General features: G+C 45.4%; 1 protein-coding gene across 1 annotated transcript in view; it reads left to right on the forward strand.

Moving 5' to 3' along the window:
* The window catches only part of abcc12 (ATP-binding cassette, sub-family C (CFTR/MRP), member 12), a 146,713-nt gene that overhangs the window by 56,144 nt on the left and 63,687 nt on the right, over nt 1–26,882 (forward strand). The window contains exons 15-17 of the mRNA XM_085991509.1: nt 10,615–10,714; nt 22,270–22,359; nt 26,108–26,197. Coding sequence (XP_085847635.1) covers nt 10,615–10,714; nt 22,270–22,359; nt 26,108–26,197 — 280 coding nt within the window. The remainder of the gene's footprint in view (nt 1–10,614; nt 10,715–22,269; nt 22,360–26,107; nt 26,198–26,882) is intronic.

Here is a 26,882-nt window from a genome sequence, read left to right on the forward strand (position 1 = left end):
AGCAGTCAGAGCTTGCATGGCATCAAGCTGAGAATGCAATGAGAGCAGTCTGAGATTGGATGCCACCAAACATAGACTGCATTACAGCACTAAGACGTTGCATCGCTTCCACCTGTGCTGCAATGGAAGCTGCCAGATCGCCCATCACACACAGTATCAGGTCTGGGTCACCACGGTCTCTCTGGGAGTCTACCATCATTTGCAGACTGGAAATGATGGGCTCCATGGTGTGTGCAGAGCTTTGTGCAATGTTAGAGGTGCACTCCTCCACGCTCCTTACCATTGCCGACAGACTCTCCGGCACCCTTGCCATTGCACCTATGATCTTCATGTGCATGCCCATCACCCTTCTTCTAAAGGCCTCCCCATCGAGGTCCTCATCTGAGTCCTGTGCAGCTAGAACATAAGAACATAAGAACATAAGAAATAGGAGCAGGAGTAGGCCAATCGGCCCCTCGAGCCTGCTCCGCCATTCAATAAGATCATGGCTGATCTGATCCTAACCGCCAATCTACTATCACAGAACCATCTCCTGAATCTAACAGAATTAGACACACAAAATAGGAGCAGGATCAGGCTACACGGCCCCTGGGCCCGCTCCGCTACCCACAGGGCCATGACCGATCCGAACCTAGACTCATGTCCAAATTCCTGCCCGCTCCCCGTAACCCTTAATTCCCTTTACTTCTAGGAAACTGTCTATTTCTGTTTTAAATTTATGTAATGATGTAGCTTCTACAGCTTTTTGGGGCAGCATATTCCATGGACCTACCACCCTCTGAGTGAAGTAGTTCCTCCTCATCTCAGTTTTGAAAGAGCAGCCCCTTAGTCTAAGACTATGCCCCCTAGTTCTAGTTTCACCCATCATCGGGAACATCTTCCCTGCATCCATCCGATCCAACCCCTTCACAATCTTATATGTTTCAATAAGATCGCCTCTCATTCTTCTGAACTCCAATGAGTAGAGTCCCAATCTACTCAACCTCTCCTCATATGTCCATCCCCTCATCCCCAGGATTAACCGAGTGAACCTTCTTTGTACTGACACCAAAATTGTATGCAGTATTCCAGGTGCGGTCTCACCAATACCTTGTACAACTGAAGCAATACCTCCCTATTTTTATATTCTATCCCCCTAGCAATGAAAGCCAACATTCCATTGGCCTTCTTAATCACTTGCTGCACCTGCATACTAACCTTTTGAGTTTCGTGCACCAGGACCCCCAGATCCCTTTGTACTTCAGTACTTTCCAGTTTCTTGCCATTAAGATAATAACTTGCTCTACGATTTTTCCTGCCAAAGTGCATAACCTCACACTTTCCAGTATTGTATTCCATCTGCCAAATCTCTGCCCACTTAATTAGCCTGTCTATGTCCCCTTGCAGGTTTTTTATGTCCTCCTCACTCACTACTTTCCCTCCCATCTTAGTATCATCTGCAAACTTTGATATGTTACACTCGGTCCCCTCCTCCAAATCGTTAATATAGATTGTAAAGAGTTGGGGACCCAGCACTGACCCCTGTGGAACACCACTAGTTACTGATTGCCAGTCCGAGAATGAACCATTTATCCCAACTCTCTGCCTTCTGTTAGATAGCCAATCCTCTATCCATGCCAGAATATTACCCCCAATCTCGTGATTTTTTATCTTAAGCAATAATCTTTTGTGTGGCACCTTGTCAAATGCCTTTTGGAAGTCTAAATACACTACGTCCACTGGTTCCCCTTTATCCACCCTATATGTTACTTCCTCAAAGAACTCCAGCAAATTTGTCAAACATGACTTCCCCTTCATAAAACCATGCTGACTTTGTCCTATTAAATTATGATTATCCAAATGTCCTGTTATTGTCTCCTTAATAATGGACTCCAATATTTTACCTACCACAGATGTTAGGCTAACCGGTCTATAGTTTCTAGCCTTCTGTCTACTGCCCTTTTTAAATAAGGGCATTACATTAGCAGTTTTCCAGTCTGCCGGGACCTTTGCTGAGTCCAGGGAGTTTTGGAAAATTATTACCAATGCATCCACAATCCCTACCGCCACTTCCCTCAAGACCCTAGGATGTAAGCCATCAGGTCCAGGTGATTTATCCGCCTTGAGTCCCATTATTTTACCGAGTACCACTTCCTTAGTGATTTTGATCGTGTTTAGCTCCTCCCCCCCATAGCCCCCTGTTTGTCCAGTGTTGGGATATTCTTAGTGTCTTCTACTATAAAGACTGATACAAAATATTCATTCAGTGTTTTTCCCACCATTAATTTCCCGGTCTCATCCTCTAAGGGACCAACATTTACTTTAGCCACCCTTTTTCTTTTTATATAACTATAAAAACTCTTACTATCTGTTTTTATATTTTTTGCTAATTTACTTTCATAATCTATCTTCCCTTTCTTAATCATCTTTTTGTTATTTTTTGCTCTCTTTTAAAGCTTTCCCAATCCTCTATCCTCCCACTAGATTTGGCTACCTTATATGCCCTTGTTTTTAGTCGAATACTATCCTTAATTTCTTAGCCACGGATGGCTGTCTTTTCTTTTACACCCTTTTCTTCTCAGTGGAATATATTTTTTTTGGAAGTTGTAAAATAACTCCTTAAATGTACACCACTGATCATGTATCGTCTTACCCTTTAATCTATTTTCCCAATCCACTCTACTCAATTCCGCTCTCATACCTTCATAGTCTCCTTTATTCAAGCTTAGCACGCTTGTTTGAGATCCAACCTTCTCACCCTCTAATTAAATATGGAATTCAACCATGTTATGGTCACTCATTCCAAGGGGATCCTTTACTAGGACATTTTTAATTAATCCTGTCTCGTTACACAGGACCAGATCTAAGGTTGCTTGCCCCCTGGTCGGTTCAGTTACATACTGCTCAAGAAACCCATCCCTAATACACTCAATGAACTCATCCTCAAGGCAGCCCTGCCCAATTTGATTTGTCCAATTAATATGATAGTTAAAATCCCCCATAATTATAGATGCTCCCTTATTACAAGCCTCAACTATTTCCTGATTGATACTCCGTCCAACAGAGTTGCAACTGTTCGGAGGCCTATAGACTACACCCACTAGTGTTTTTTCCCCTTATTATTCCTTACCTCCACCTAAACTGTTTCATTGTCCTGATCTTTTGACCCAATATCATTTCTCTGTATTACAGTGATTCCTTCCTTTATTAACATAGCCACCCCACCTCCCCTTCCTTCCTGCCTGTCCTTCCTGATCGTTAAATAACCTGGTATGTTTAATTCCCAGGCATTGTCACCCTGCAGCCATGTTTCTGTAATGGCCACAAGATCATACCCATATGTAGTTATTTGTGCCATTAACTCATCTATTTTGTTACGAATGCTACGTGCATTCAGATAGAGAACTTTCAAATATGTTTTGTGACACTTAGTTCCTGCTTTTGCCCTTTTTATTACTTTACCTTTTACTCCATACCTTCTGCCCCTTCCTGACATGCTCGGTTTTTAATTTCCCCACTGCTACCTAAGTCTATGACCTTCTCTGTTGTCATTTTTATTATTTGCTCTCCAGGAACCTCCCCCCACTAGTTAGTTTAAAGCCCTCTCTACAGCCCTAGTTATATGATCCACCAGGACTCTAGTCCCAGCACTGGCCAAGTGAAGCCCATCCCAACGGAACAGCTCCTTCCTGCCCCAGTACTGGTGCCAGTGTCCCAGGAAGCAAAACCCATTTCTCCCACTCCAGTCTTTGAGCCACGCATTTAACTCTCTAATTTTATTTGTCCTAGCCAAATTCGCTCATGGCTCAGGTAATAATCCAGAGATTATTACCCTTGAGGTTCTGTTTTTTAAATTGACCCCTAGCTGCTCATACTCCTTCAACAGAACCGGCTTCCTAGTCCTATCTATGTCGTTTGTACCAACATGGACCACGACAACTGGATCCACCCCCTCCCACTGCAAGTTTCTTTCCAGCCCAGAGGAGATGTCCTTAACCCTGGCACCGGGTAGGCAACACAGCCTTCGGGACTCTCGCTCTCGGCTGCAGAGAACTCTATCTATCCCCCTAATAATACTATCCCCTACCACTACAACATTTCTATTTACTCCCCCCTCTTGAATGGCCCCCCATTCCACGGTGCTGTGGCCAGGTTGCTCATCCTCCCTGCAGTCCCTGCTCCTGTCCCCACAGGGAGTAAGAACCTCGAATCTGTTGGTCAAGAGCAAGGGCTGCGGCTCCTCCAGCTCTACCTCCTGGATCCCCGTACCTGCCTCACTCGTAGTCACACCATCCTGTCCCTGACCATGGGCTACATCTGAATTACTTAACTTCATAGGTGTGACCACCTCCTGATACACAGAGTCCAGGTACTTCTCCCCCTCCCTGATGTGTTGCAGTGTCTGAAGCTCAGACTCCAGCTCATCAACACGGAGCTGGAGTTCCTGTAGCAGCAGGCACTTGTCACAGACGTAATCACCGTGAGCCTCAATGGGGTTCACCGGCTCCCACATCTCGCAACAGTAACACATCACCTGCTCCATTCTATGTAATTAATTAAATTTTTTATTGTTAGTTATGGACACCCTCTGCCCAATTTTAGATGCTAGTATCCCCTTTAATTAATTGGATTTAAATTAAATCAATCCCTCTAGTTACACCAGTTAAATGGTTTACCAAAAGTCACTCTGCACCAGAAAGGCCTTGGTACACCACAGCAACCTTAAAAACTATAAACCACAGACTTAAAGTTTTAAAACGAGAGAAATACTCCAACCAATCACCTACCTGTTTTGTGGTGACGTCACACCTTGAATATTTTTTACCTCTCTCCTTGCCTGAGATTGGAGATTGGTGAGGCCTACCTGAGCCTCTGGGGCCTCTTGTAGTCGCTCTGCCGCGCTGCTCCACCTCCACCCGCTGCCGATGCCGCACTGAGGCCTACCTGAGCCTCTGGGGCCTCTTGTAGTCGCTCTGCCGTGCTGCTCCGCCTCCACCCGCTGCCGATGCCACACTGAGGCCTACCTGAGCCTCTGGGGCCTCTTGTAGTCGTGCTGCTCCGCCTCCACCCACTGCCGATGCCGCACTGAGGCCTACCTGAGCCTCTGGGGCCTCTTGTAGTCGCTCTGCCGTGCTGCTCCACCTCCACCCGCTGCCGATGCCGCACTGAACTCATGCGCGCAAACTCGCCCTCCGGAGAGCTGACTCCCGAGCTATCTTTTCCCCCTGGCCTTGCTGCAACCCGCTAATTTCTGGTGCATCACCCTGTGCAGTCCCACTACTATACTAGCCTCTAAATATGATATAGGTAAAAACCGGGATGATATCCTAAAAGCTGAATATAGGAAGTTAGGAGGTAAATTAAAAAATAGGACCTCAAAGGTAGTAATCTCAGGATTGCTACCAGTGCCACATGCTAGTCAGAGTAGAAATAGAAGGATATTTCAGATGAATACGTGGCTAGAGGAATGGTGCAAGGGGGAGGCATTCAAATTCCTGGGACATTGGAACTGGTTCTGGGGGAGGTGGGACCAGTGCAACCTGGACGGTTTGCACCTGAGTGGGACCGGAACCAATGTCTTAGGGGGAGTGTTTGCTAGTGCTGTTGGGGAGGGTTTAAACTAAAATGGCAGGGGGTTGGGAACCTGTGCAGGGAGACAGAGGAAAAGGAACCAAGGATAGAAACAAAAGACAGGAAGGAGAAAAGCAAAAGTGGAAGGCAGAGAAATCAAGGGTGTAAATCAAACAGGGCCACAGTAAATAATAATTCTAAAAGGACTAAGATTGTTAAAAAATCAAGCCGGAAGGCTTTATGTCTTAATGCGAGGAGCATTCGTAATAAGGTGGATGAATTGGGATTATGGAGACATGGCTCCAGGGTGACCAAGATTGGGAATTCAACATCCAGGGGTATTCAATATTCAGGAAGGTCAGGAAAAAAGGCAAAGGAGGTTGGGTAGCATTGCTGGTTAAAGAGGAGATTAACACAACAGTAAGGATGGACATTAGCTCTGATGATGTGGAATCTGTATGGGCAGAGCTGAGAAATACCAAGGGGCAGAAAACATTAGTGGGAGTTGTATACAGACCCCCAAACAGTAATGCTGAGGTTGGGGATGGCATTAAACAGGAAATTACAGACACGTGCAATAAGGGCACAGCAGTTATCATGGGTGACTTTAATCTACATATAGATTGGGCTAACCAAATTAATAACAATACTGTGGAGGAGGAATTCCTAGAGTGTATATGGGATGGTTTCCTGGACCAATATGTCGAGGAACCAACTAGAGATCAGGCCATCTTAGACTGGGTATTATGTAATGAGAAAGGATTAATTAGCAATCTTGTTCTGCGAGGCCCCTTGGGGAGGAGCGATCATAATATGATAGAATTCTTCATTAAAATGGAGAGTGAAGTAGTTGACTCAGAGACTGGAGTCCTGAATTTAAATAAAGGAAACTATGATGGTATGAGGCACAAGTTGGCTAGGATGGATTGGGGAATGTTACTTAAAGGGTTGAAGGTGGATAGGCAATGGCAAATATTTAAAGATTGCATGGATGATCTACAGAATTTGTTCATCCCCGTTTGGCATAAAAATAAAATAAAAAAGGTTACTCAACCGTGGCTAACAAAGGAAATTAGCGATAGCATAAGACCCAAGGAGAGGACATATAATTTGGCCAGGAAAAGCAGCAAACCTGAGGATTGGGAGCAATTTAAGATTCAGCAAAGGAGGACAAAGGGATTAATTAAAAGGGGGAAATAGGTTATGAAAGTAAGCTTGCAGGGAACATAAAAACTGACTGTAAAAGCTTCTATAGATATGTGAAGAGAAAAAGATTGGTGAAGTCAAGTGTAGGTCCCTTGCAATCAGAATCAGGGGAATTTATAATGGGGAACAAAGAAATGGCAGACCAATTAAATACATACTTTGGTTCTGTCTTCACAAAGGAGGACACAAATAACATCCCAGAGATGTCGGGGAACATAGGGTCTAATGAGAGGGAGGAATTGAATGAAATCAGTATTTGTAGGGAAATGGTGTTAGGGAAATTGAAGGCCGATAAATCCCCAGAGCCTGATAATCTACATCCTAGGGTACTTAAGGAAGTGGCCCTAGAAATAGTAGATGCATTGCTGGTCATCATCCAAAATTCTATCGACTCTGGAACAGTTCCCATGGATTGGAGGATAGCTAATATAACCCCAATATTTAAAAAAGGTGGTAGAGAGAAAACGGGGAATTACAGACCGGTAAGCCTGATATCGGTAGTGGGGAAAATGCTAGAGTCCTTTATAAAAGATGTAATAACAGAGCACCTGGGAAACAGTGACAGGATCGGACAAAGTCAACATGGATTTAAAGAAGGTAAATCATGCTTGACTGATCTACTGGAATTTTTTGAGGATGTAACTGGTAGAATAGATAAGGGAGAACCAGTGGATGTGGTGTATTTGGACTTTCAGAAGGTTTTCGATAAGGTCCCGCATAAGAGATTAGCGTGCAAAGTTAAATCACATGGAATTGGGGGGTAAGGTACTGACTTGGATAGAGAACTGGTTGGCAGACAGGAAGCAAAGAGTTGGAATAAACGGGTCTTTTTCCGAGTGGCAGGCAGTGACTAGTGGGGTACCACAGGGATCGGTGCTATTCACAATATATATAAATGATCTAGACGAGGGAACTAGATGTAATATCTCCAAGTTTGCAGATGACACAAAGCTGGGTGGGCGTGTGTGCTGTGAGGAGGATGCAGAGAAACTGCAGTATGATTTGGACAGGTTGGGTGATTGGGCAGATGCATGGCAAATGCAGTATAATGTGGATAAATGCGAGGTTATCCACTTCGGTCGCAAAAACAGGAAGGCAGATTATTATCTGAACGGCAATAGATTGGGAAAAGGGGAAGTGCAACGAGACCTGGGTGTCCTTGTGCACCAGTCGCTGAAGGTAAGCATGCAGATGCAGCAGACGGTTAAGAAGGCAAATGGTATGTTGGCCTTCATAGCAAAAGCATTCGAGTACAGGAGCAAGGATGTCTTGCTGCAGTTGTACAGGGCCTTGGTGAGACCACACCTTGAGTAATGTGTGCAGTTTTGGTCGCCTTAGCTGAGGAAGGATGTTCTTGCCATGGAGAGAGTGCAGCGAAGATTCACCAAACTGATACCTGGGATGGCAGGAATGACGTATGAGGAGAGATTGGGTCGATTGAGCTTATATTCGCTAGAGTTTAGAAGGATGAGAGGAGATCTCATTGAAACATATATAATTCTAACAGGACTAGACAGACTAGATGCAGGAAGGATGTTCCCGATGGTCGGGGAGTCCAGAACCAGGAGTCACAGTCTAAGGATAAGGGATAAGCCATTTAGGACTGAGATGAGGAGGAATTTCTTCACCCAGAGAGTGGTGAACCTGTGGAATTCTCTACCACAGAAGGCAGTTGAGGCCAATTTATTAAATATATTCAAGAAGGAGTTAGATATATTTCTTAAGGCTAAAGGGATCAAGGGATATGGGGAGAAAGCAGGGACAGAGTACTGAATTTGGATGATCAGCCATGATCTCATCAAATGGCAGAACAAGCTGGAGGAGCCAAATGGCCTACTCCTGCTCCTATCTTCTATGTTTCTATGTAAAGAACGCGTAGTGCCAGTATCTGAGCTGGTGCCTGCGGGTGAGACATGCAGTGACACGTTGTATTCTTCCTCTTCCTGTTCGCTCGCCTCAGTCTTTATGGTGCCCTCAGGGACAGGCAGCTCAGCTGCTTGCTCATTATCTGAAAGCATAAAGCCGCACGAGTCAGGTTAAGGTGGCAGGAGAGGGGATGGAAGGGAGAATGCATATATTATGAATAGCTGGAAAGTGGGAAAGGCTTGTGGGGTGAGTGGGAAGTGGGATGTGAGAAGAAAGAGTAGGGATGAATACACCATTATTGTCCCCAAGGGGGTCAACGTTACCGATGGCCATGGCGCCCACCACCTGGCACCCAATGATTTGCAGCACTCTTTCCTCCAGCTCAGGAAGTGGTTGGGTGTTAGGTTGTCCCCCGCCTGTGTGCTCCTGCTCCCTCCTGTTGTGAGCCACCTTGGCCTGCAAGAGAGAGGAAAGTGTGAGAGTGAGTGTGGAGCAATATGTTTGGGAGATGTGCCTGCCATAGTTGAATAGCTGCCATTGTGTGCAAGGTATGAGATGTGGGTACTGTACTGCAATTCATGTTCCAGGAGTTGCAGTACAGTATGTATTCACTGTAGCACCTGCTCAGTATTCACTTCAGGATGTCATTTACGAGAATGATTCCAGGAATAAGGGACTTCAGTTACGTTGATAGACTGGAGAAGCTGGGGCTGTTCTCCTTGGAGCAGAGAAGATTGAGAGGAGATTTGATAGAGCTGTTCAAAATCATGAGGGATCTGGACAGAGTAGATAGAGGGAAACTGTTCCCATTGGCAGAAGGGTCGAGAACCAGAGGACACAGATTTAAGGTGATTGGCAAAAGAACCAAAGGCAATGTAAGAAAAAACTTTTTTATGCAGCGAGTGGTTAAGATTTGGAATGCACTGCCTGGAAGGGTGGCGGAGGCAGATTCAATCATGGCTTTCAAAAGGGAGTTGGATAAGTATCTGAAGGAAAGAAATTTGCAGGGCTACGGGGAAAGGGCGGGGGAGTGGAACTAGCTGAAGTGCTCTTGCAGAGAGTCAGCACGGGCTCGACGGGCTGAATGGCCTTTTTCCGTGCTGTAACCATTCTATGATTCTCTGATTCTAACCTCTGAATAAGGCGATATGCAACAGTGCCAAGTCACAGAGTATGAGTGTTCGGCAGAGAATGTCTCCAGATCAAGTCACCCAGTGTGTCAGCCAAGGGATAGAGGTATTGAAAGTGTCAGTGCTACTACACATATTGGTAATTAAATGCACCAATTCCTCACCTCCTTTTTACAACTTTGTATCTAGTCGCTAAATGTGTACAGAAAAGGAAAACTTTGATTGCATCTTTTTCTAAATGTGGTTTGAAAAGCTGGAAACTTTGAGCAGCTTTTTCTCATTCCCACCCTCTTAAATATGCTCTTACATTTCCTTTTATTTAAATTCAAATATAGGCTGTGGAAGTAAGCATGAATTTATAAGATGCAAGTTGAACTACCTCCCAAGTTTCATTTCAAACGTGAGAAAGCTCCTAGTTACGAGGCTTTTTTTTCATCATAAAACCAATCAAAAACAATGCAAGTTTCCAAGTGATGCATTATCATGGGACTATGCCCAAGGAAACGTGCAATTCCTGCAAACACTTCTCTTCACTTATAGCAGATAAAAAAAAGAGGCCCACCAGAAAATATCGAAGACAGGATTAGGGAAAATGGGGCATGAACCTTAAATATTGCGCTATATCAGGTATTTACAAATGAACACAGCATTGCTCAATTCAGGTCACCAGATTAGTTTGGATCCATAGTCCTGGCTGCAAGCTCAGAATTGATCGAATTCCTGTAGTTGAGGTAGGTAATTTAAGAAACAGGTCATCCTGAGATTCAAATCCATGACTATATGCTAGAGCGACCCATACTGCTGCTCTACATACTGCAATGTGAGTTTACAGTTCAGTATTTCTTCCATTCTGCATTTTTAGGATTCAGAAGATAACAACATGGTGCCACTAAGTTCAGAAAAAGGAAACCTGGATGGAAATTCCCCTTCCAGTACAAGGTTAAAAGGCTTGGACAATGCTGGTTAGTGTGTCATCTTTAAGAAGGGTATTTTACTTGAAACTGTTTTACATAGTAACAGAAGTGGGCCATTAAGACCTTCCAGCCTGACATTCAATTAGATCATAGCTGATCTGTAAATTAACTTTATTTACCCTCCTTTGCTCCATCTCCTTGATACCCTTACCTAACAAAAATCTATTTCTCTCAGTCTTGGAAATTTCAATTGACCCAGCATCCACAGCCTTTTGGAGGAGAATGTTCCAGATTTCCACTACCCTTTGTGTGAAAAAATGCTTCCTGATTTCATTTCTGTTAAATCCGTGAATTTTGATGTATGGTGTCCTTCAATAGATCAACAGAGACTGCAGAGGAACAATCAACAGGTGTTTACTGGATGAGGGTTACTCTAAAACTAAAAGTACAGATCCCTACTCAGGGTTTATATACAGGTGTGGTCACTGCCGGTACTACAGTATACAGGAGCTGTAAAAAGTAGTTCTCCCCTTAAAGGTACACACACTACAATTCCTCCCCTTTTAGATTAACAGTACCATAACATTCATTTAACAGTTAACACTTTTAACATGCAACATTAACTGAAAATAGTCCACTTATAAATTCAGTCTTTGGGGCGGCTTCCTGATCCTTTCTGGATAGCGCCTTTCCTGAGTGTCTTGCTCTTGGTGCGGAGGCGATTCTGCCTCCCTGTCGTCGGTTGGTTCATCAGCTTCCGATGCTACTGTTTCTGGGGTTCATCACCAGGTACGCGAGACATGGGGTTGACTCATTCCTGTGACGCTAGGATCTGGTCGACATGGCGTCTCACAATGTTCTCCCCAACATCCACTGTGTACATTAGTGGCCCCTGCCGTGTGCATATCGTTCCTGGTTGCCATTTCTCTGTTCGGTAGTCGCGGGCCAAGACTGGTTGTCCTACATTGAAGCTTCTTGTCAGCTTCTCATTGATGTGCTGGAATTGCTTATTCTCAACATTTCTTCGTACATTTGGTCTGAGCAAATCCAGACGAGATCTCAACCTTCGGTTAAAGAACATCATGGCCGGGGTCTGGTTGGTAACTGCATGTGTCGCATTTCTGTAGGCTAACAGGAAATTGTCCACCTTATGCTGCAGTGGAATGTTGTCATCGCACATGGCCCTTACTGCCTTTTTAAAGGTTTGTACGAACCTCTCAGCCAATCCATTTGTGGCTGGATGATACGGGGAGGATGTGTAATGCCTCACCCCATTCCTTCTCATAAATTTCCGAAACTCTTCGGACACAAACTGTGGTCCGTTATCAGAGCAAATCTGCTCTGGCAAGCCGTTCCTGGCAAATATGGTCCGTAGGACTGCAATCGTTTTCTCCGTGGTGGTGGAGGACATTTTGATCACCTCAGGCCATTTCGAGTGCGCATCCACGGCTATTAAGAACATTGAGTCCATGAATGGACCAGCAAAATCAATATGCACCCATTGCCATGGAGAGGAGGGCCACTCCCATGGGTGTAGAGGGGCATGTGGTGGTGCACTTTGGACCTTCTGGCATCCTAAGCAACTCTTTGTCAGGTCCTCGATTTGCTGATCGATCCCCGGCCACCACACATAAGCCCTAGCAAGGCTTTTCATTTTCACCCCTCCCAGATGGCCTTCGTGAAACTCATTGAGCACTCTCTCCCTCAACTTGGGTGGAATTACCACTCGGGATCCACACATCAAGGTCCCCTGGCATACTGACAGCTGTTCTCTTCTGGATGAGAATGCTGGCAACAGTGAGTCACCATGTGTTGGCCATCCCTTCACTGTCAAATCATATACCCGAGACAGTGTCGGGTCATTTCGGGTCTCCTTCTCTATATCCGCGTTAGTTACTGGCAAGTGTTCAATTATAGTCGAATAAAATATTTCGACAGGGTCCACTGCTGGTGCTTCCTCCGCAGTAGGCAGTGGCAGGCGTGATAGCCCATCAGCGTTTCCATGCTGTTTCGTGCCCTTATACTCTATTTCATATTGGTTCGCCCCTAGAAAAAGGGACCATCTTTGTAGTCGTTGCGCAGTCATCACTGGAACGCCCTTCTTTGGATTAAAGATGGAGACAAGTTGTTGGTGGTCAGTCAGCAAGGTGAACTTCTGCCCGTGCAGATAGTGGTTGAACTTTTTACTCCCCACACTAGGCTGAGGGCCTCCCTGTCAATCTGGGCGTAGTTACGCTCGGCTGAGGTTAGTGACCGAGACACAAAGGCTACTGGCCTCTCCAAGCCGTCCGGGAATTTGTGCGACAGCACCGCACCAATACCATAGGGTGATGCATCACACGCCAACCGAATTGGTAGTGCTGGGTTGAAATGAGCCAACACCTCTTTTGATGTGATCAATTCTTAGCACTTCTGGAAAGCTCGTTTACATTCGTCATTCCACTTCCATGGTACCCCCGTTTGCAGTAGGGTGTTCAGTGGGCGTAGTACTGTAGACAAATTCGGCAAGAACTTATGGTAGTAGTTCACCAGCCCGAGGAACGACCTCAGTTGTGACACATTTTCCGGTGCTGGAGCCTTGACTACTGCCTCAATCTTTTCAGGGGACTTATGTAACCCCTCTTCATCAATAACGTGGCCACAATACGAGATCTGCTTCTGGAAAAACTCGCATTTGTGGCGATTAGCTCGGAGCCCATATTCCTTCAATCTAGTGAGCACCTGCTCCAGGTTGGCGAGGTGATCACTGTCATTTTCGCCCATGACCAGGATGTCGTCCAAATAACACTGGGTCCCTGGAATCCCTTGCAGGACTTGATCTGGAGCCGGAGCTGATGCTACCCCGAACACCAGCCGGTTGTATTGGCAGAGACCTTTGTGAGTGTTGATCGTGAGGTACTGTTTCGAGGCTTCTTCTATCTCCATTTGTAGGTACGCCTGGGCCAAATCAATCTTAGTGAAGCGTTTTCCTCCAGATAGCGAGGCGAAAATATCTTCAATCTGTGGAAGCGGATATTGTACCGTGTGAAGGACTGGGTTCACTGTCACCTTAAAGTCCCCACAGATGCGAACCTTCTTTGGTTCCCCAGGCGTATTACTCAATGACCTCTTCATTACAGGAATGATGGGTGTAGCCCACTCGCTCCAGTCCACTTTGGACAGTACTCCAGAACGTTCCAACCCTTCCAGCTCTGCTTCGACGGCTGGGCGGATCGCATAAGGCACCGGTCTGGCCTTAAAAAACTTTGGGCTTGCATTTTCCTCTATTTTGATCGTCGCTGTTAAGCCTTTTGATGTAAGAAAAAGGAGTCTCACTCATCAAGTAACTTTAAAGTAAGCTTTAAGCAACTTATAAACATGCTATATACAAGAGAGGTCTTCACCATACCTCTGGTAGAAGCCTCTTACAATTCTGAATAGTTCAGTATTTATACCAGTCCAACAGGAAGTGACATTTGACAGGAAGTGATGTAAGTACCAAGTTCATAGTTCACAGTTCACAGTTCACAGGAAGTGATGACATAACTTCCCGGAAGTTATTATTATTATCACATTCTTCCCTCCTGCAGGATTAGAAGGCTGTGGTCTTCCTTTTGTTCCGCAGCCGCCGTACGAGGAAGAGTCGCACCCGTTTGGGTTCCCGTCGTAGAGGGTCGCTGGTCCGCTTACATGCGGTTGGCCATTGGTCAGAGTCTGTGTGGCCTGGATTACCCTGTGCAGGGTCGGGGAGATCATGGCTTCGTGTACGAGCCCCAATAGGTTCAAAGTCGGCCTGCCTCTGTTCAGAGGAAGGTGCAGAGCTGGTCTGTGGTGGATCAGTACTTTCGTGCGCGGTACTGGGAGGGTCGCAACTTTGAGTACGGGGTTCTACCGGCACCAAGCTAGTTGGTGTCCGATCAGGATCCTGGAGAGGGGTACCCGATAGGTCCCAAGAGTTTCCTGGTGAAATGCCATCACCCGATGTCCCACTAGGTCCTGGTGGGCAGGGAGCCAGATCCCGTAATGATACGGTAGATTCTCGGCCGTCGGAATATCGTATGTTTGCATAGGTGGGGTTGGCATTGGATAGTTCGACCTCGTCTACGAGAGGGTCATTTTTAGACGTCCGAACGTATCTTCGGAGTAATATAGGTCCAGGAGTAGTTAGCCATGATGGGAGTGATGTCCCATGAAATGAGCAACGCTGGAATCCAAAGAACCGCTCATGAGGTGTAGTATTTGTGGCTGTAGAAAGCAGGGACCGTATAGAGTGCAATGCATCCGGAAGCACTGCTTCCCATTGCTGGTCTGGTAGGCCCCGAGATCTTAAAGCGAGACGTACGGAATTCCAGATGATACCATTATACCTCTCTACCTGCCCATTTCCGATGGGATGGTATGGTGTTGTTTTGCTTGTAGCAATTCCCCGTTCTGAGAGGTAGTCCTTGAGTTCCCTTGACATAAAGGATGTACCCCGATCTGAGTGAATATAAGCCGGCATGCCACAGAGAGAAAATACCTGCTCAAGACAGCAGATTACTGTGGACGCCAGCATATTGGAGCAGGGGAAGGCAAACAGAAAACGTGAATATTCATCAATCATGGTGAGCAAATAAGTGTTCCGAGTTGAAGAGGGCACTGGGCCCTTAAAATCGATGCTAAGTCATTGCATCGGTTGGGTTGCATGTATGAGTATACCATCTGAGGGGCGGAAGAACTGAGGTTTTAATTCCGCACAAAGCCGGCATTCTGAGCATATTTTCTTTACATCTCCAGTAGAAAAAGGGAGATTCCGTGATCGTACGAAATGTAGCATGCGCGTAACGCCAGGATGACACAATCCATTGTGGACATCCATGAGAGTAGAGGACGACATAGTGGAGCAGAATGCCCGTGTGAGGGTGTCCGGGGCCACATTCTCCTTGCCAGGCCGATAGTGAATGGTATAACCAAAAGAGGCCAGTTCCATCCTCTAAAGTTGTATTTTATTATTCTTAATTTTGGTTCGTTTTCGATTATCGAGCATGAAGGCGACTGATCGTTGGTCCGTGATTAATGTAAAGTGCTGGCGAGCTAGAAAATGGTTCCACTTCCGTACTGCCTCTATGAGCTGTGGCTTCCTTCTCAACCGGAGGATAATGTAGCTCGGCACCTTGTAAGGTCCTGGACATAAATGCTACAGGACGACCTTCCTGATTCAGAGTAGCCAAGATCGCCACCTCCGAGGCATCACATTCGACTATGAAAGGGAGATTCTCATCAATGGAGTGAAGAGCCGCTTTCTCCAACTGTTTTTTGAGAAGGTTAAGGGCTGCAACAGCCGCTGTTCCCAATGGAAATGATCTAGCATGCAGCAAGGGTTGGATTTTGTCCGAAAAATGAGGAATCCATTTAGCGCAGTATGCAAACAGACCGAGAGCCCGACGTAAAGAAGACGGATTCTTAGGTGACGGGAGCTCTTGGAGCGGGCGAAGTCTTTCTGGGTCTGGCTTAATGATACCATTGCCTACGCAGTAGCCAAGGATGTTGATGGTCGGTTGCGACTCAACAGATTTGGATTCATTCAAGGTTAAGTTACGGCGATGGAGGGCATCCCGAAATTTTTGGAGGTTGGCGTTGTGTTCCTGTTGATCGTGACCTGCAATAGTAATGTTATCAAGATAGGGAAAAGTGTCCCTTAGATTTTCCTGTTTAACCAGGCCATCCATTGCCCGTTGGAAGACAGCCACTCCATTAGTAACCCCGAATGGGAGGCGACGAAATTGGTACAGCCGTCCATTAGCCTCAAAGGCCGTGTACTGCTTATCTGAGACCTTCAAGGGTACCTGATGATAGGCACTTTAAGTCGTAAGTTGAGAACACTTTGTATTCGGCCAGTTTATTAACCATATCATCAATGCGTGGCAATGGGTAGGCGTCCAAGTTGGTATATTGATTGATGGTTTGCGAATAATCAATGCATAGTCGTTGTTTGTGAGGTTTTAGAGGGTTCTTGACAATGACGACTTGAGCCCGCCAGGGCGATGAACATGGTTCGATGATATCCTCTGCTAGAAGTCGAGAGATTTCAGCCTCAATAAAAGATTGGTCTTCCTGATTAAAGCGCCGCGATTTCGTTATTATTGGTTTGCATCGAGGCGGAATACTGGCAAATAATGAGGGTTCATCCAGTGAAGCTGCTGATAATGCACAAAACGGTAATTTAGACGGTATATTAGAAATAGTAAGACCAGGTTTGGATCCGCCGAACTCAATAGTGAGTTTCTTATGCTGTTTCTGGAAATCCAGCCCTAAGAGGAGATCACTACATAAGTCCTTGAGTACCGAAAGTCGGGTGGAGGGATACATGCGACCATTAAGTGTCATATCAACAATACAAAAGCCGGAGATTCTGGTATTAAGTGATGACTGAGCCATCGCAATTGCCTGGTCCGATGGGAAGACATGTAGTTTCAACTTCGCAACAATCTGTTCTTTAATGAAACTATCAGTACTTCCTGAGTCAATTAAGGCATCTAAGGTATGCCCTTTAATTGAAACTTTTGTAGCTGCATGAGACAGGTTCTGTGGGCAAGCAGCTGTAATTGGTGTCGTTGCACAGAGAGTGGCTAAAACTCTTGGTGTGCTTCTTCGGGAGAGAGCTCGAGAGGAAGCTTGATAGGTCCTGTGATAAAAATGATAACTTCCGGGAAGTTATGTCATCACTTCCTGTGAACTATGAACTATGAACTGTGTACATACCTCACTTCCTGTCATATGTCACTTCCTGTTGGACTGGTATAAATACTGGTCTGTTCAGTATTGCAAGAGGCTTCTACCAGAGGCATGGTAAAGACCTCTCTTGTGTATATAATGTGTTTATAAGTTACTTAAAGCTTACTTTAAAGTTACTTGATGGTAAGTCTCCTTTTTCTTACATCAGGTCCTAGCTGGAGCATCTTGATAGGCCCTAATTGGGGCAGTTCGGTAGGCCTTAGCTGGATTGGCCCTCGTAGAGGCCCTTGATAGGCAAACTTTAGCAAAGTGTCCTTTTTTTTTGCAATAACTGCAGATTGCATTGCGAGCAGGGCAGGTTTTCCTAGGGTGAAAAGCATCTCCACAAAAGAAGCATTCCTTCCTAGATTGCCAAGAGGCTGCTAAAGTGGGGTCATCCTCCTCTTCTTTATCAGAATTATCAGAATTAGATTCCCCCATGATAGGGTTCACCTGAGACCGCTCGAATTGTCTGGTTGCAGTTACAGCAGCAGATCGAGATCTGGGCAGCTGATAGAGGCCTGCATTTCTCTTTGCCAAATCCAGAGAACAAGCTAGGTCAAAAGCTTTTTGTAGCTCAAGTGTTTTACTTTCTAGTAGATGCTGGCGTATAAATGGAGAGGCAATCCCGCAGATGAAAGCATCACGAATCATTTCTTCGCGGTACAGCTCAGCTGAGGCTGCCTGAACGTTACAATCTATGCTGAGCCTGCGAAGTTCTTGAAGGAATTCGTTAATCGATTCCCCTGGCCCTTGTCGGGCTGTGGCCAGTAGATGTCTAGCATAGACCTCATTTGGAGTCTTGGCGTACAGTTTCTTAAGTGCCCGAATCACCTCATCGTAATTATCCCATTCATCAACATATTCAAACACTTTTGGGGTCACATAGTTGATAAGTATCCTCAGTCTAGTAGGAGCATCCGCTTTACATTCATCCAGAAAATTCTCAAAAGTACGGTACCAATGCTTCCATACCCTGCCAGCTGCTGGTGTGTTCGGGTCCAAGTCCAGACGAATAGGTCTAAGGATTCTCTCCATGATGGGTGGTTCCCTGGATCCTTAACTCCGAGTTTGTCCAAAGGTCTAGTATTTGTGAGTGTAAATATTAAGTTGCTTAAATTGATGTAAGAAAAAGGAGTCTCACTCATCAAGTAACTTTAAAGTAAGCTTTAAGCAACTTATAAACACGCTATATACAAGAGAGGTCTTCACCATGCCTCTGGTAGAAGCCTCTTACAATACTGAATAGTTCAGTATTTATACCAGTCCAACAGGAAGTGACATATGACAGGAAGTGATGTAAGTACCAAGTTCATAGTTCATAGTTCACAGTTCACAGTTCACAGGAAGTGATGACATAACTTCCCGGAAGTTATTATTATTATCACACCTTTTATTGTTCCGAGTCCCTCCTGGAACACTTCTTGTGCGTCAGTTAGCATTTTTGATAGTCGTCCAGGAGTGACGTCGTCATCCTTTTTGGCATCTACCGTCAGTGCTTGTATGGAATGCCAATCTAACTGTATCTTCCGGATCCATTCATGTCCTAGTAGTGGTGGTCCTCCATCTGGCAATACATATAGGTCCATTTTTGGTGTTTCCTTGCCGTTGTATATCACGTTCACCCTTATTTTTCCTTTGGGGTAGACTTTTTGCCCCGTGTACGTCTTCAAGACAATCTCTGTATCTCTCAAGGGTATATGTGAGAATAGCCGCTTGTAGTCCCTTCAGTTTATGACTGTTAGGGCTGATCCTGTGTCCAATTCCATTTTCACTTGGAATGCGTCTATCTTGAGCGTGACCCAGATAGTTTGGTGATCCTCCATTTTGATTACATTATGTAGTTTCAGACAACCCAGCTCCTTGCTTCCGGAGTCTGTATCACTTTTCTGTTCGTCTGAACTACTCTCCGTCACCTTATGTACCTTTTTGTACTTCTCCTGTGGAGATTTCTTGCTGCTGGTTTTCTTTCCCGACCTGCAGACTCTTGCTATGTGTCCTACTTTTCCACACTGTCTGCACACTTGGTCCTTGAACCAACAATCCTTATGGTCGTGTGTTGTTCTGCCGCGGCGATAACACTTCACTGCTCCATATGACGTTTCATTTGTGCCATATTCTTGCGGTCTCCGTTGTATCTCTGCAGCGCCCCGTGCGGCTGCTTCGTGTGATACTGCCATGCTGAAAGCCTTGTCCAGCGTAAGATCCTTTTCTGATAGAAGCCGTTTCTGGGTTCCTTCACTTTGAAGCCCACACACAAACTTGTCCCTTAAAGTATCTGCTAGTCCCGTTCCAAACTGGCAGTGTTTTGATAGCTTGCGAAGTTCCGTTAAATACTCAACATTACTTTCGTCTTTATGCTGGTTCCTTTTGTGAAACTTAAATCTTTCTGCTATCAGCAGCGGTGTGGGGTTTAAGTGGTCCTGTAGGATTGCCACTATGCTTTCAAAATCCTTTTCCACTGGCTTCTCTGGGGTTACTCGGTTTTGCAGTAAGCCGTACATTTTTGCACCCATGGAATTCAACAATACCAGTGCTTTCCTGGCATCTGGCACTTCATTCGCCTTGCAGTACACTTCTATGCGTTCTATATATGTCGCCCAATCTTCGACTTCATTGTCGAACGCTGTGACACTGCCACTCTTCGGCATCCCTGGGTGTGGTTAGACTGGCTAAAAATGGCATCTCCTGCGCTCTCCCTTCTTCTCCGCTGGCTCAAAATGGCGTCTCCCGCTCTTTCCTTTCTTCCCGCGCTCTCCCTTCTTCTCCACTGTGGCTCAAAATGGCGTCTCCCGCGCTCTCCCTTCTTCTCCGCTGCGGCTCAAAAATGGCGTCTCCCGCGCTCTCCCTTCTTCTCCGCTGCGGTTCAAATGGCGTCTCCCGCGCTTCCTTTCTTCCCCCCACGGACGCTGCTCAGCCCTTGAACACCGGCCGCGCTCTGCGCGTTTTCCTGCGCGCCTCTCTCATTGACACCACTCGGTCCTGAACCCCGGCTGCGCCCTGTGCACTTTACCCTCTCTCTCTTTTTTTTTCCGTCGACGCCGCTCGGTCTTCAACCCCGACTGCGCCCTGTGCGCTTTACCCTCTCTCGTTGACGCCGCTCGGTCTTCAACCCCGGCTGCGCCCTGTGCGCTTTACCCTCTCTCTTACCCCGTCGACGCTGCTCGGCCTTTTTCTGTGCCGTCGGTCGGCTCCAGCCGCCGCCGTCCGGGAAGGGTCTGCGCCGTACCTGCTGCCAGCCCGCTGCGCTGGATCGTCGCGACTGGGGAACCAAGCCCAGCTCTCCACAGCCTCCTCTGCGATGCTCAAGTCCTCTCTGGATGGTCGACGCCCGCACTGGTGGAATCGGCCTTCTTCTGCAGATTTGCAGGTAGGTTCGAATCGACTCGTCGCCAATGTTAAATCCGTGAATTTTGATGTATGGTGTCCTTCAATAAACCGACAGAGACTGCAGAGGAACAATCAACAGGTGTTTACTGGATGAGGGTTACTCTAAAACTAAAAGTACAGATCCCTACTCAGGGTTTATATACAGGTGTGGTCACTGCCGGTACTACAGTATACAGGAGCTGTAAAAAGTAGTTCTCCCCTTAAAGGTACATACACTACAATTTCTAGCTGGTCTTGCTCAATTTTAAGATTAGGTCCCCTTGTTCTAGATTCCCCACCAGGAGAAATAGTTTCTCTGTACCTGCCCGATCGAATCCTTTTATTGTTTTAAACACCTCAAATAGATCAACCTTCAACCTTCTAAACTCAAGGGAAAATAAGCCAAGTATATGCAACCTGTCCTCATATTTTAAACCTTTAAACCCCAGTATCATTCTGGTGAATTTGCGCTGTACCCCCTACAACAGTGGTTCTCAAACTTTTTTGGTTGAAGTACCCCTTTTCAAATGGATTCGTAATCACAGACCCCCATCTAAATTATAATACTCATAATATGAAAGTGCTGTATGTAAAGAGAGCATTTTAATAATGCTTTTAACAGATATCAATGAGATGGGTGTGCCTGCTTCTCACTGCAGAGTCTGTCTATCCTTGGTGTGATGTTTCTCCCAGGTGAGGGAGGGAAAGTGTCCAAAATTCTGCAGCTTAAACTTGACCACTATGTTCCCTGAAAACGTTGGTATAGCAATGCTAAGGACACTCAGCACTAACTGAATTTAGAGGTGGCATGATTTTGGCCACACATTACTTTGTGGTCTGTTGTGAAGAAGCGGAATCTAGTGAGTAAGCTGAATCGATCTGTTTTCCTTCCTTGTAAAATAGCATAGCATTTTATCCAGGGAAGAGAGTTGTGATTTTGTTGGTAAACAGCAACTTGGGAATTGATTCTAAATGGGTTTATAAACTTCAGGCATCTCCCCTCCTGGGCGAGACAGCCTGCCCACTCTGCGCTGCACATGTGGCGGCCACACTCCGCTCCTGCCTCCCGACTCACACCAAGCTCACCTCCAGCCGCACTTTCACATTATTTTGCGCACTCCCTGGAAAGTCTCTATGGACCCCCAGGGGTGTGCAGACCCCAGTTTGAGAATCACTGTCCTACAAAGCCAATGTCTCTTTCCTGAAGTGCGGTGCCCAAAACTGAATGCAGTACTCCAGATGGGGTCTAACCAAGGCTCTGTACAACTGAAGCATCACTTTCTCACTTTGGTATTCCAACCCTCTTAAGATAAAGGCTAACATTCCATTAACCTTTCTGATTACCTTTTGTACCTGTTCACTAGCTTTTAGTGATTTGTGTACATGGACAGCTAAATCATTTTACTTCTCATCAGCTCCCCAGTCTCTTACTATTAGGAAAATATTCACTCAATGCATTTTCAAATACAAAGTTTGTGCAAAAATGTTTTGTCACTTTTTAGCATTTGATATGACTGGTGAGAAGAATAATTCAACAGAGGAAAATGCTGAGAATGCAAAGACAATGCAGCAAGAAGAAAATTATAAAAAAGGTAAGATACTAAGAGTTATATTAAAGTTCCTACATAGGTTGTGTGCTCTATTGAAACCTGCTATTTAAGCATTTCCTATGGGAATTCCAATATTAAAATATCAACACTTAGCTGTCACACCACTATTTTATTCCCAATACACTCAAAATGCTTTCTGAAACAAATTTCTTTGCTGTTTTTCTCAGTAACTGATACGTAATAGGGTCAGTGTAAGGTTTTAAACTTGTTCCCTAAAACATCCAAACTTATTATCATTGGGATGACCTAGTCATTTGAATGCAGCATGGCGTGTCTGGTGAGAACCTTCTCTTCAGGAAGTGGGTAAAGGGGCATGGCCAGTTTTATTGACAGGCCTATGGGTGAAATATGGAACAGGGAAGAGGTTGGTGGGACAGCCCACCTACCTCCTGTGATTAGAAGTAAAAGAAAAGAGAAAAACCCATATTCAAGGTCAGTCAGTCCAGTTAATCTGTCCCACCAAGGGAAATCTCATTCATCTTAATTTTAGAGCTGGTCAGAACCAGAAGACTGACCAAGAAATGTTGAATTCACCTGCTATTATTATTCTTATTCACAGTTTGAAGTTAATTGAAATAAGTACATTTTGATTATAACTGTTACTCTCAGAATTTGCGGTTGTAATGACAGTGAACTGTCAGCGCTCGCCGTCGTTTTTCTGTAAAACTGACAGCAACTTCTGGCGTCTGTACATGCGCAGTTAAACGTGGAAATCCAAAATTTGCTGTCAATGATACCCTGCTCCTCCACAGGGTGCGCTGTTGCAGTCTTTGCAGAAGCAATCAACACAGAATCAGTGAATTGACGTGAACTTCACTTTTTTATGCACTATCCCCACTGTAAAAACCATTGAAAATGTTAAGCCTTGTTTAATCTGGTGTAACTGAGTTTTTAATACTAAGTCATAATTACTGTTGAACAATCTCTCTGGCCCTGAAAAATTAATTTTACAAGTGTGGAGTCTCCTTCCCTCAGAAAATTCCAAGCAGGAAAAATTTGGTGGCACCCCCTTTGGGGCGCTAACTTCGCCAGGGTGCTACTTTTAGTGCCCTGAAAAAGGTAGCACCACTGCGCAGTAAATTCAGTGGTAGCGCCCCAAGCAGGAGGTGGGGCGCTACTGGAAACGCTCCCCCTCCTTCCTGGGGCACAACCAGTGAATATCGCGGTGCTACGTGCAACAGCGCCATGCACGCCGGCAGATAGCGCTGCAGTATTGCAGGCCTCCCTCCCCTGATTAAAGGGGAGGGGCCTAGCACTGCATGCACCGGGGCCCTGCTGGACACCGGGGTGCCGGGGGAGCAGCCCAGCATTCAAGAGGAGTGCCAAGCTGAGCGATCGCATCCAGCACCCCGAATATAAGAGGGGAAGAGGGCAGGTGCTGGCAGGCGGCCAGCAAAAAAAATGACTGCCCAACACCTGCCCCTTAAATACCGCCGCCGTGACTGCAAAAACGCCACCCAGATCCTGACGGACATGTCGTCCAGCAATAGGTCAGGGGCGCAGCTGAATTTTGCGGCCGGGGCGTGAGCGGGGCGCTGCGCACGGCGATTATGTCATCGCCGGAGGCTACCACCACTGCTAACCTCCCGCTGAATTTTGTGGGAGGTGTTAGCGGCGCCATGTCTGGGCGCTAGGGGCTTTGCGCCCCATTAGCGCCCCCCAGGGGTGCTAACGGGAGGCGCAAAGCAAGCCAATTCTTCCCCCCAAGATTTTTAAAATAATGGCCCAGAAATTCAGGTCGGGGGCTTCCCGGGGTGCAAGCCCCCGACCTGCACTTACCTTGCGCGCCGGCCTTTGCGCTGTGGGCCCCCATGGAATTCCGATCCTGGGCCTGCTCCAACTGCCGGCACGCAGTGCTTGCGTATCCCAGGGGTGCAGTTAGTTCGATGCGTCCCCTGGGATCACGTGGTCCATGGAAAGCCAATGGTAGCAGGGAAATGCCCATTCATAAGTTTGACAGGAAGAGCTGTCAAAACTTAGAAATACTACGGGCCCCAAAACATCACTAAATCTTCAAATAAATTTTTTAAAAACATCACATTTTTTAAATAAACTATAAATTACATGAAATAACTATTTTAAACAATAATTTAAATTTTTGAAAAAAATAATTTTATTTTCTAACGGGGCTAAAAATAAACTTACCTTTCTTTAAAGTATTCAAAAATAATAAACCTGTGGAAAAAATGTTTTAATTTTAATTAATTCACCACTTATCTTGTAAAAAGCAGGCTGCTTTTTAAATGTGTAACTTCTGGAGACTTACCCTCCCGGGAAGACCTGTAAAAAAAACATAAGTTCGATGCACACGCGCAGCCTCTCCCGCGCACGCATTCGAACTCTGACCCCCTTCTTTCAGGGGAGCGGAAGTGCCGGTTTCCCGCGCATGTGCAGTGCATGCACAAAACTGGCACTTCCATTGAGCCTACGGGTGAGTACCCCGTGCGTACTCACCCGTGGAGACCCGAAGTTCTGGGCCAATAAAAATTGATTTTTATTTTATCTTTTTAAAGTTTGTTTATGATATTTCAGCTTCTAACTTAATCCCATGTGTATGTCGCAATCTTTATTTTGATTTCTGTGCAGTGATTAAAATGTGAATTATAAAATCTACTTTTTACTCCCTGCTTTGCAATTTGTGAGAATTCTTCAATCTGATTAGTTGATCAGCCTACCTGCTGCCTGCACTGTTGCTAGACGCTGCAAATGGTGACAAATTCAAAGACACATCGGAATAGAGGAAATCCACGCTCTAGAGCCCGCTAAATCTTTGTGGGCAGCTTTTTTAGAGGTCAGCGGTGAGTGCGTCCCTTCGCCGCTGACCGCAAAATCCAGGCCTCTATGTTCACTTGCTGTCTGGAGGATAAAGCAGCTTAATAATTAATATCTATCCTTATCTCAGTAAAGTATTTTAAGTCTGCCTACTGAAAGATTAGAGAAGTGCATGTGAGTGCATTTGTGAAAGGCATGGTGTGCAATTCATACCACAGGTAGGGGGGGAGGGGGGTGTGTAGTGGTAGTTTTATAACCTCACCCCATGACGAGATGTTGGGCAATGTGGGTACACTCCTGAATATAAGGCCACTGACGTGAGTGTCTATTACCACTGAACCTGAGAAATGAAATTTATAATAGCACTGTAACCCGAACCTCAGAAGAGCACTTCCTACTGTGCCTGTGTCATTTTCCTATTTCTCACACCAGCCAACTTTCCTTTGTGGCCCCTATAAGTGAGTTTGCTGGTTTAGTACCAAATTCTGGGCAGTGTTATGCTGACTGTAAAATGACTACTAGGAACTGGTTTGAGACTCCTGAAGCTCATTTCATGTTTGACCCTTATAGCCAGCAGAGTGGAGAGATGTTCATCCCATCAGTCTGAGTTAGAATCAAACCCAAACCACAGAGGTGAAATCCCGCACTTACCCACTGTATTGCCCAAATACTCTATAAATGACGATTTGCTAAGGATTTTTGAAAATATTTGATGTTACGCATTGCAGATTACCAAAGCTAAATTAACATTTGAATATAATTTGGGAAATTTGACTTTTGTACCATTAAAAGTAAAGCTCTTGATGTTATTGTACAACAGCCATATTGAACTTTAAATCATAATCGTGTCTTCCATAACATTGATTAATGTGATACCTTTTATAATGTACAGCGAGAAACAAGTGTAACTGAGTGTAACAGTGGAGAATAGTAATTGAATCGTGAATTTATTTTATAGCACCAAAAGAGCAGCTTATACAAGAAGAGGAGAAACAAAGGGGCGCAGTACCAGGGAGAACGTATCACTCTTATATTATGGCAGGAGGAGGTAAGAAACGTGCCAATCCCTTTAAATTATACCTATTAGATCCGTGTGTTAATGGAGACACGGTATGCAGGAGTTGATTTAACAAGTGTTTACTGAACAAAGTCTGGAGGTGAACTAACTACACAAGACACTACACAGGCTTATATACCCGAGTGGTCACTACTGGTACTACAGTATACAGGGGCTTAAAAACATAGTTCCTCTTAAAGGTACATACACTACAATTCCTCCGCTTTTAGATAAATAGTACATAACATTTTAAGTAATCATTAAATAACATTTTTACAAGAACAATAATCTACACATTTGCTGAAGTTAATCAATTACAAATTCAGTCTCTCTGGAGGCTTCCTGACTCGGTCCGGATAACGCCTCGGTGGTGTAGTAGGTTCTTTTGGCAAGGTCGATTCGGCTTCAATGCTAGTGTCGGGTTCATCTGGTTCCAGTATCACCGGATCGGAGGTAGATACTATGGGTATCTCTGCTTCATCACTAGGCGTATAGAGTTGTGGTGTAGGTTGTCCTTTTTCAGATGACTCTATGATCTGGTCAGCATGGCGCCTTATTATGCTTCCTCCAATGTCCACGGTATACATCAGCGGTCCTAGTCGTGTGCAAATAGTTCCAGGCTGCCATTTCTCGGTACGGTAGTCCCGGGCCAAAACTGGTTGACCTATCTGGAAGG

Source organism: Somniosus microcephalus, chromosome 6 (assembly GCF_052327205.1).
Source record: "Somniosus microcephalus isolate GS21.2 chromosome 6, FLI_Smic_1.0, whole genome shotgun sequence".
NCBI classification, from domain to species: domain Eukaryota; kingdom Metazoa; phylum Chordata; class Chondrichthyes; order Squaliformes; family Somniosidae; genus Somniosus; species Somniosus microcephalus.